The sequence below is a fragment of the Callorhinus ursinus genome, unplaced genomic scaffold (genome assembly GCF_003265705.2).
Source record: "Callorhinus ursinus isolate GAN/ISIS: 27379988/994484 unplaced genomic scaffold, GSC_fseal_2.0 scaffold8, whole genome shotgun sequence".
NCBI lineage: Eukaryota > Metazoa > Chordata > Mammalia > Carnivora > Otariidae > Callorhinus > Callorhinus ursinus.
Genome location: NW_027397070.1, coordinates 680,727 through 692,206, shown reverse-complemented (window position 1 = coordinate 692,206; position 11,480 = coordinate 680,727). Strand labels below are relative to the sequence as shown.

At 42.1% G+C, this 11,480-nt stretch overlaps 1 gene segment (V, D, J or C); it reads right to left on the bottom strand.

The window, feature by feature from the left end:
• Positions 1-424: 424 nt before the first annotated feature.
• The window catches only part of LOC141373215 (T cell receptor alpha variable 8-4-like), a 12,850-nt gene continuing 1,794 nt past the window's right edge, over positions 425-11,480 (bottom strand). Inside the window, 1 exon segment of the V gene segment in view lies at positions 425-816. Coding sequence covers positions 425-816 — 392 coding nt within the window.

Genomic DNA, 11,480 nt, shown 5'->3' with positions numbered 1-11,480 from the left:
GATTTCGTTTTATCACATTTTCCTCAGTCCCTTCCTCTAAGGTTAACCTTCATCTTTCCATTCAGTTTTCCAAATGGAAACAGATGGAATTATCTAGGATCTTAAGGAAAGTTGCTCAGTTAAGGGGGAGGCCTAGAGTGCCCCCTAATGGATTAAAACCGTCAGATGTAGACTGTCATGGTACTCTCTTGTCTGGTCCCAGGTCAGATGGCAATCCCCCCACAAAACCCGTCCCTGACACTGTCCCACCTGAAGTGATTCTCCGAGGAAGTTCCAGTCTCCAGTCTGTTGGAGCCCTTGTGTTTCTCTCATGAATTGTCCTCTCATCATCAATCCTGAATCTTTGAAGATTACTACCATGTCTGCACAAGAGCTAAGCAGTTTAGTCCCTTCTGTTCCTCTTGTCTTTATAGAACATGAGATCTTACTGAAAATGCCCCAGCTTGGTCCCTTGAACCACTGAAAGCCTCACATTCTCTAGAAGTTTGTGTTCAGCTCCCCCTGCAGTCCCAGGCACTGTGTCACTCACAGCACAGAAGTACTTGGCCGCATCGCTCCCATGGGCTGAGGGTTTCCTCAGGTGGAAGGAGGTTTCAGTCTTCCTAAATTCAGCCTCGAAACCTTTGATGCCTTTAACCAGAGTGTCCCCTGAAAAGTACTGGAGGAGAAGCTGGAGGCCTTGGTTGGGGTACTGCACGTACCAGTAGAGATACGGTTGAACAAGAGATGAGTAGTTGCACCTCAGCTCCAAAGCAGCTTCTTCAGAGACAGTGACGTGGGCATCGGGCTGGGTCACCGACTGGGCTCCGGTTCCCCCTGAAACATCAATGCTGAGTCAGTGAGACCAGGACAGACTTACCTATTAAGAGGAGTTGTCTCTATTCAGAGCAGTTGTAATACAGTTCTTGGCTGAAATTGAATTTTACTCACTCAGGGAAAAAAGTATCATAAGCACTGAGACAGGAGCCAAGGTCATGGCTGAGCAATGAAGAAGCCGTAGGATCCTTTTTGAAGATCTTCCCTGAGCCGGAAGGAATGTGGCTGAGTAAACAGCACCCTTGGAACAAGGAAGAATGTGTATGGTCAGTGCTTCAGAATCTTGCATAAGCACGTTCCAGAGAGTTTGGAAGAGTCTCTTGCTTGACAAATCTGACTTCTAAGTTCTTCAAAGGTCACTGTCTGCAAAGGGCGGGCTGCATCTGGACTCCTCAGTGGACTCTGGGAAGGAGGAGCGAAAGAAATGATGCTGGTCTTCAACTCTAATTCTAGTTTGTGCAACATCGCCCTCTGGAGGCCAAACAGAGGTAATTCTTCTAGTAAGCCTTGCCCTGTCCCTTGCTATTTCACGCATCATTAGAGAGCGATTCAGAAAGGAACAGGCAGAATGCATAATCAAGAACTGGGAACTTTAAGCCAACAAAAGTTGAAAAGTAAAAAAGAAGAAGGTAGGTTCTTCTCAGTAGATAAGTAATTAAAAGAACATTTAAAAATGAGAAAATGAAAGTATGTTGTTCCTTTCCACAAAAGTAAAAATAAAGGTGATTAAAAACTGCAGAGAGGAAAATGTACAAGAAAGGGGTGATAAAAATGTGAAATTATTTTAAGTAACTTAGAGAATTTAGAAAAAGAAAAACCAATTAATGATGCTAGGAATATTTTTTTTTTCTGGCTATGACATTGGCTTTTTTTTTTTTTTAAGTAATCTCTACACCCAACATGGAGCTCAAACTTACAACCCAGAGATCAAGAGTCCCATACTCTACCGACTGAGCCAGCCAGGCGCCCCAACATTGGCTGTCTAGAGTAGGAAATGTTCTCTGTACATTACCTTACATAGAGAGGAATGAACACACCGACTAACATGCTGGACCAGTAGGTAGAGGCTATGGATCTTATTTAAAAGACAGAAGTAAAGAGTAATATAGCCATCAAATATAATATAAATGAGCTGCAATGTCGGCATTCATTGTGGGAAACAAATGGATAGTAACTAAATTTAATTAAGCAGTGAGTTTTCCTGTTTTTCATCATTTCATCTAAAGTTTAGGTCAAATATGGATAAATTTCTATAAAATCTAAGTTAAGAAGTTAGGCACAACCAATGAGACTTGGTAAGAGTGATTAATTTGTCCTGAAACCCTAGGCCCTTCACCTGCCTCCAGCCTATAAGAGAAGTTGAGAGATGTAGAAAGGAAGAGAGAATTCTTTGAAAAGTATTCATAGATAGGGCTCTGGGGCATTTCCTCTGTCTTCCTCCTAAGAAAGAGAATATTGTCTCCTCCGAGCTATGTGGAATAGCACCAGAACCCCTGAGAAGGCTGGGGAGAAATTGTGTGTGCACATGTGAGTCTGGAAACGCATCTGAGTAAGGCATGCTGCGTGTCTGTAATGTGCTTAGTGCGGTGATGAGACCTAAGCTGGAGCCCTGCTCTCATGAGTCCTTAATGAATACTTCTGCTCTGCTCACTCTGATGGAAGTCGTAATACTAAATCAGAACAGGGTTGCATACTTTGATAAACTACTGACTGCCGGAAACCCAGACAAAAACTCATCCTGGTCTCTGTAATTATACAAAGGTCTGAACATAATCATTTATTTACACAGACTGTCTTCAGCCTGGAGGCAGAGAGTTACCCATCCATCCTGGGAGTCCAGTCACCAATCATTCCATGAGCCATCATTTATCTACTTGAACTTTGAAAGCCATGCACAAAAAAATCATGTGATCTTTCTGCAGAGAAACAGCTATTCAATTTATTGATTTTTTTTTTTTAGTCAGAGATAACAAGACCAAGAGTTTTATCTCCCCCCAAAAGTTCTTATATTTCTTTAGGTCTTCTTCAATTTATAAAGAGTCTGAACCCACAAGATTTTATGTCATCCTCCAGTTTTATAGGGTTGGCAGATCAGGTTTCACAACCTCATTAGACAGAAATGACAACACAGGATATTGATAGCATTAGTCTGGCAGGTATTGATTAAGTGCAGGACCTTTAATGTGATATTATTTTTATTTTAAAGATTTTATTTATTTATTTACTTACTTATTTGAGAGTGCACACGTGAGGGGGGGAGAGGAAGAGAGAGGGGGAGGGACAGAACCTCAAGCAGACTCCATGCTGAGCATGGAGCCCAACATGGGGCTCAATCCCAGGACACTGAGATCATGACCTAAAGCAAAATCAAGAATTGGATGCTTAAGTGACTGAGCCACCCCTAGTGTGGTATTATTTTAACCTCATAATAACCCTGGAAGATAGTATTATGATCTCCATTTTATAGAGGAGATATCGAAGCTCAGATACCATTAAGTGTTTGACCAAAGAGTAACATCTGAGATTGAACCCCAGGAATGCCTACCTCCACAGCTTATTTGTTTTCTACTCTGTTTTGTTACCCGAGGGCAAGTAGCAAAGATGAAATACAACTGGAAATCGAATTCACTGTTTTTAATCCCACGGCTCTTTCTACCACCCCTCAGTGGCTATTATTTCAAAGTGTTCAACATGCAGACTCTCATTTATAAAACTAGAACTTAAAATTCAACCTAACCGTGGTGATTGCTCATAGTCAGTGACTCCTTGAAAGAACATGGACCATACTCCTGGCCCCTCTATCTCAAAGACAGGGCTCTTTTCCTCCTAACTACAACCAAGGCATCACCCAGCTGAGATCCCATGAACAAGAGTAAGATGAAACACCAATGCGGATAGAAAATTTTTGAAGATTTTTCTGGGCCAGATTCCACCTATAATTTCCTTTCATGGATCAGTGATCCGGAATAGTCTAATGTCTTCCTTAGATAATCACACACAGCCTCTCAGCTATGATATGGATATCTACTTTCATAAGAAACATTACAGAGATTCCCCTCTACCCCACCCTCTCAAGTCTCAAGTCAGGGGTGTGGCTGGACTCTCTGCGGCTGGTTTGGGTAGAGGCTCCAGGGACTTAGGAGTCACTGTAAATCTGCTACACAGACATAGGTGTCTTAGTCTCCAGGCTTCAAATCTGTGATGTGCAGGAAGGCATGTTTCTTGTCTTTGTTCAAATGCTGTGAATCTCCTTTCCTCGTTTACTCCATGTGAGATTATGGGAACCAGAAACTCAGGGCTTTTTCCAGGATATTATCTATACCACATGTAGTACAGGGAAGCATGGTCTTCTAAAGTGCACTTGAGAGAAAGGCTGGCTATATCCTGAGCATTCAGTGACCCAGGACGCTGCTTCACCTTCAGCAGGCTCCTCACCCCTGTTTAGAAAGATGTCAGCCAACAGAGATGAGTTTATGGGCTCTAATGCTCTGTAACTTTTGTTTTCCCATAATACTACTTCTCCACCAAACCCTAAGATGAGCTAGATGGAAACACTCTCCAATCCGATGGACTATCACTCTCAATAGAAAATGCTATCAAATATTGCTTTCCCCGTTGTCAAAATCAGAGACAACCCCCACCAAAATAATAATAATAACAACAACAATAATAATAATATCCTTACAGTCCTGATGAAGCCGCAGGAACACTAACAAGATTCCCAGGAACTTTGTAAGTATTCCTGTCTCCCTTTGGCCCCCAAAGGACCCAACTCTGGGAAGTGATCATGACTCACAATCTCTGTTTCTGCCTCATATATTGTAAAAATAGTCCATCCTACCCATCAGAATTTTAAAACTCTCCCCATCCCCTCCTCTCCATCTCCATTCTCCTTGCCACGCAACCCACACCAGGAGAGTGAGACAAAAGAAGAGAGAGAGGAGCAACAAAGAGAGGGAGAGATCTAAACACAGAGGAGACTTGGAAACCTTCTCACAGATGCTTCAAAATGGCCAAGGAAGTGTGCACAATTTGTATGACTATATATAATAATTTGATGGAGGCTAAGTTTCTCAAAAGCCAAGAGGCATGTCATCCATGTTGTGTGCAGTGTTCGTGTAAGGGTATGTAGTGGTGTGTGCATAGTGCATGCGCGCATGCGAGTGTGTGTGTGTGTAAGAAACGGAAGGGCACCAGTAAGCTAAGCAACAGTAGTATGAATACCATAGATTGCCTCATTCTGTATGCTTGAGCAGCTCAGGGATGACGTGCCCTGAGACACCTGGCACATAAATGGTAATCTTCTACCTAGAGAAATATAGGACCCCACAGCCAGCCCTCGACATGTTGGGTAAAGAGTGATGCTAGCAGGCAAGATTCCAGACCCCAGTCCAGGCCACATCCCAGTTCCTTTTAATCCCAAAGTAACTCACCCAAGATCAGCACAGTCACTCTTGTCACCTGCTTCATATTCCAGGTATAAACAAGGACCTAGGGTCTAGGCTCTGTTGTGGAGTCTGAGCCTGGACTGGGATACAAACTGGGAAAGAGGCACAGTAGCAATAACCAGAGCCCACCCTGTCAGCTTTCACCCGGGGCTGTCCCCAGCAGCAAGCCAAAAGCAGGGGCAGCGCCTCCTCAGAATGAGCCTCCCCTCAAGGTTCAACTGAGCACTCAGGAAGAATAAAAGATAAAAGTTTGCAGGGGCGCCTGGGTGACTCAGTCGGTTAATCGTCCACCTTTGGCTCAGGTCATGATCTCAGGGTCCTGAGATCGAGCCCAGGGTTGGGGTCCTTGCTTCTCCTTCTCTCTGCCCCTCCCTACTGCTCATTCTCTCTCTCTCTCTCTCTCTCTCTCTCTCTCAAATAAATTAAAAAAATCTTAAAAAAGAAAAAAAGTAAGAACTTCCAGCACAACAGCATTTGTGAAACCCACAACTTGGATTTCTTTTTAGATCTTTGCTAAGGTATAACTCCTTATAGATTTGGTCTGAATGAAGCAAATACATCAGAGGGTAGAATCCACTGGGCTCCTTATTCCCCATCACTTTTCTATAGTCTCAGAAGGTGGTCATTGACTGTAGTCAGTCTGATATTCATAAAGCTGAGATTAACCCCCCTGACCTGGAACTATATGCCTGGAAATCTTCCCCATTGGTCTTATCCAGCCAGACGAACAGAGAACGCTAATCTTATTCCACAAAAGAGCACATGAGCCCATCTGAACTGGACATTTCATCTCCTGACACCCTAGTGTCCTTTTATAATCTAAGTCCACATTTAACATCTGCTTCTCAGTCTTCACTTAACAAATGTAAAACAGGGGACCAGCTCCCTCACTAATCCCTACCGACCAGTGAGAGTAGGGCATTTGAGGTAGAATCATACACCTTACCAGGGAGGAATGAGGTGAGGAAGAAGAGGCACACAAGTTCAGAATCAGACAGACTTAAATCTAAATCCTAGCTCTGCCGCCTTTTGACCTTGGACAACTCACTCTTCTGATTTCTTCATCCCCTTCCTTTTCATCTGAATCACATGCAAAGTACCATGTCCAGTAGAAAGTAATTGTACAGGATTATATACATGATTTTTTTAAATGTCATTCACTCTTCCTTCAAGACATATCCAATATAAATTCAATAATAGTAACACACACACACACATATACCCACAAAACAAACAAACAAAAAACACTATTTGGGAAAAGAGACAAATCCAAAAGACACATACTGTTAATTGCATCAGCCAACTGCAATAATCAAAACATGTTAGATACTCAAATGAATGTGTTGTGAGTCCTTTGCTCATGTAACATGGGAATGGAAAATCACTAGAAAATATTTAGGAGGTGCCTCTTTTAGGTCTAGAATTGCCCGATGTATTCTGAGTGAACAGTTTCTCCATTTTCCCAAGTAAAAGATCAGTGAGTGCTGATGACTTCTAATAACATTTTGACAGAGTAGATATCACAAGTTATGGAATAAATAACCAGCTTGGTGCAGCTACCCTGGAAAACAGTTTGGAATTTCCTCAAAAAGTTGAAAATAGAGCTAACCTTTGACCCAGCAACTGCACTACTGAGTATTTATCCCAAAGATACAAATGTAGTGATCCAAAGGGGCACCTGCACCCCAATGTTTATAGCAGAAATGTCCACAATAGCCAAACTATAGAAAGAGCCCAAATGTCCATTGACAGATGAATGGATAAAGATGTGGGGGGCGCCTCGGTGGCTCAGTCGGTTAAGCGTCTGCCTTCAGCTCAGGTCATGATCCCAGGGTCCTGGGATTGAGCCCCATTTCAGGCTCCCTGCTCAGTGGGGAGTCTGCTTCTCCCTCTCCCTCTGCTCCACCCCCCCCACCGTGCTCTCTCTCACTCATGTTCTCTCTCTCTCAAATAAATAAATAAATAAAATCTTAAAAAGACTTGGTACACACACACACACACAATGGAATACTACTCAGCCATCAAAAAATGAAATCTTGCCATTTGCAAGGACATGGATGGAACTAGAGGTATTATGCTAAGCAAACTAAGTCAATCAGAGAAATACAATTATCATATGATCTCACTCAGATGTGGAATTTAAGAAACAAAACAGAGGATCATAGGGGAAGAGAGGAAAAAATAAAACAAGATGAAATCAGAGAGAGAAACCATAAGAGACTCTTAATCATAGGAAAACTGAGGGTTGCTGGAAGGGAGGGAGGGTGGGGGAATGGGGTAACTGGGTGATGGACATTAAGGAGAGCACGTGCTGTAATGAGCACTGGGTGTTATATAAGACGGATGAATCACTGCCCTCTACCTCTGAAACCAATAATATATTATATGCTAGTTAATTGAATTTAAATTTTAAAAATACGTAAAAAAAATAGTAAAAAATAAATAAAGAACCAGCTTGCCCTCGGTAGCAAGTAGAGGAAAAAGGAAGTATTTATGAGGGAACTAAAAATGCTAGAACACCTTGTACAGAAATAAAGCATAAAAGGTTTACACTTTTAATTACGGGCTCCTGGGTGGCTCAGTCGTTAAGCATCTGCCTTCAGCTCAGGTCATGATCCCAGGGTCCTGGGATCAAGTCCCACATCGGGCTCCCTGCTCATCAGGAAGCCTACTTCTCCCTCTCCCACTCTCCCTGCTTGTGTTCCTGCTCTCGTGCTCTCTCTCTCTCTCTCTGTCAAATAAATAAATAAAATCTTAAAAAAAAAAAGGCAACTAATTACAACAGTGATCCCATGTGGTAACTATACTTGGACAAAAGAAATGTTTCCCAAAAGTCAATAGGTCTCAGACCCTGCAACTTATGGAACATTATACTTCTTCGTTAAACACAGTAGCAGGCAGTTTGGCTTGAAGTTTATTTTATGCAGTGGAAAAAACCTTGAATGAGGAGTTAGACAAACTGGATTGTAAGCGATTCTCTGAATTTGCTAGTTGCACATCACATTTTGTGCAAAACACTATTCTCTTCATTTCTCTGAGAGAGATTACAAAAATCAATTAAATGAGCATAGAAGGTTCTTTCTAAACCATAGTGTTCTATACAAATGCAAACTACGTTTAACATAGGAAATCACAAGACCAAAAGGATATTACAGGTCAACAAACGTTATCTTGATATTTCTGTGTTGCTGTTATCTCACTTGGGAGAATGTTACTGGGTTTCAAGCAATTAGAGGAAGAAAGACTAGACGTTTTCCCATGTATCAGTCTTTGGAATGAAAGTAATCATTAACCGTTGTGGTGTTATGGGTTGAATTGTGTCCTCCTCACCCCAAAAAAAGATATGTTGGAGTCTTAATCCCTAGCACCTCAGAATGTGACCTTTTTAGAGATAGGTCAGGAGAAGTTAATCATGTTTTTTTTTAAGATTTTATTTTTAACTCATCTCTACACCCAACATGAGGCTCAAACTTACAACCCCACAATCAAGAGTAGAATGCTGAGCCAATCAGGTGCCCCCAGAAGGAATCAAGTTAAATGAGGTATTTGTGTGGACTTTAATCCAGTACGACTGGCATTCTTATTAAAAGGGGAAATTTGGACACAAAAACAGACACGAATAAAAGGAAAACAATGTGAAGAGACACGGAGAGGAGACGGCTGCCTACAAGCCAAGGCGAGGAGCCTGGAACATATCCTTCCTTACAGCTCTCAGGAGGAACCAGCCTTCACAACACCTTGATCTCGGACTTTAAGCTTCTAGAGCTATGAGATAATACCCTCTGTTGCTTAAGCCCCACAGTTTGTAATACTCTGTTATGGCAGCCCTAGCAAACTAATACATGGTACTAATACTTATGTTTGATATTATATATATATACTCCTTTGGGAAACATTTTTTGTTTTCAAAAGATCTGAGTAAACACAGGAGTGTATCATATGCATTAACGTTGTTTGTTATATATATTATAGTAGAAATTAAAACCATTGTTAAAGCAAATTTTAGAAAGCTCTGAAGTTAAGATAGAAAACTGTGTCCCAAAGAAAAAGAAAACTGTGTCCCATAGGAAGAGCCACCAACCAGAGGATATTTAAAAATTTTTTAAAGTGAGTTTTTTCAGGTTATTAAAATAATGAATCCTAAACATAGAATTTGGAGCATATGGAAAAGTATAAAAAAATAACAATCATGTATAATGCCATGCCCCAGCAACATCACTGACAATGTTTGGGTATACTTCTTTTCAGTCTTTAGTCGATGCATAAATATATTTTTTAAAGATTTTATGTATTTATTTGAGAGAGAGAGCACAAGCAGGGGGAGTGGCCAGCAGAGGGAGAGGGAGAAAGAGAATCTTAAGCCGACTCCCCGCTGAACTCAGATCCCAATGCAGGGCTCTATCTCAAGACCCCGCGATCACAACCTGAGATGAAATCAAGAGTCGGACATTCAACAAACTGAGCCACCCAGGCACCCCTCTAAGGTCTTTTTAATAAGGGCACCAATCTCATTCATAAGGGCCCCACCCTCATGACTTAATCACCCCCCAAATGCCCCACCTGTTAACGCCATTACACTAAGGATTAGGTCTCAACACATGAATTTGTGGCAGAGAGTCTGTAGTAGTGACCTAAGTATCTGATGGCTATGCCACTCTCAACATCCACTTTTATTTTGGGTCTTAGATATATTTTTACATATACAACAATCCTTTCAATTATCTCAATTTTATGAATTAGGAGACAAAGCACATAGAGTATAAATGGCTTATCCAATGTCATATATTTACATAAAAGAGGGGGTAAAAAATGAATATTATGAGGAGAAACTCTACTGAATTACTAGTTTTGCCTAAAGGTTACCTGGTTATAAGGATTATTTTCCAACAGGCATAGGGAAAAAAGAACACTAGGGCTAACTTCCCTCCTAAAAGTAAAACAGACCAACGACCAGGGCCGAACGAAGAAACAGAATGTCTAAGGAAACATAGTTGCTCCCTCCCAGCCACCTCAGAAAATGGGGAAAAATATACATTCCCCTTCCCTCCATGACCTTCCTCCCATCACACCACACAACAAAAACAAACATCTAAGAGCTAGTCTGACCCTGGAGACTCTTCCTGAAAAGGAACTATTCTGGAGAGTTGTGTGTCTTTGACCAAGAAATAGTTCTGTTTGGGTAAGGAAATGGTATTAACATTTTTCAAGTCTGGGCAATGGCTAGATAGGAAGCTTTTGTTCACCATTGTATCCCCAATCACTAGAACGATGCCTGGAATACAGTGGACATGCAACAAATAATCGTTGAATGAACAGGTCAATGAATGAAGGAGTTATGATTGTGTGAACATCCTTCTTTCCCTTGTAGGACTTGCATAAAGCCACCTCAAAGTCTCAAAGGCAAAAACAGATCACGGAACCAGGTTGCCCAGTGTAGTATGCTGAGAATAGCCTTCTGGGCTCCCTTTGGAGCAAAACAGTTGAGGGCTTACCTGGAGGTATGGCAACTATATATTTAAGCCTAAAATATGGACATGGTTTAATGAACACAATGTATGTTGGGCAATAATGATATACAACACAACCACCCTGAAACACGAGCAAGCAATGTCCCTGCTCTGAGTCCTGCACTCTAAAAGGCTCCACCCTGGCCATCCTCCACGGGCTCCCACTCTACTCCCTGTGAGAAAACCACAGGGCCAAGGACCATGGCCCTCTGGAGTCTAAGAACCTCTTCCAGACCATGCCCTGGGTACCTGGGATCCCAGAATTCCCTGCACACATGTCCCCAGATCCACTTTTAAGATCTGCATGGACCTCTTCCAAGGACCATCTTCCCAGAAACAGATATCCCACCTAGGTACACAGCCCTAGGCCCAAGGGGTGGCCAAGGGATGGCTGTTTGCAGAGAATGTAGACATGTGGACTAAGCTGTCCACATCCTTGTGTATAAAGAAAGCCCTTCAAGATATGGGGTGGAGTTAGGGATAGAAGAAGAAGGGGAGTCGGGGCGCCTGGGTGGCTCAGTCAGTTAAACGTCTGCCTTCGGCTCAGGTCATGATCCCTGGGTCTTGGGATCAGAGTCCCACATCGGGCTCCCTGCTCAGCGGGGAGTCTGCCTCTTCTTCTCCCTGTGCTCTTCCCTCATTTCATACTGTCTCTCTCTCTCAAATAAAACAATAAGACCTAAAAGAGAGAAAGGAAGAAAGAAAGAAA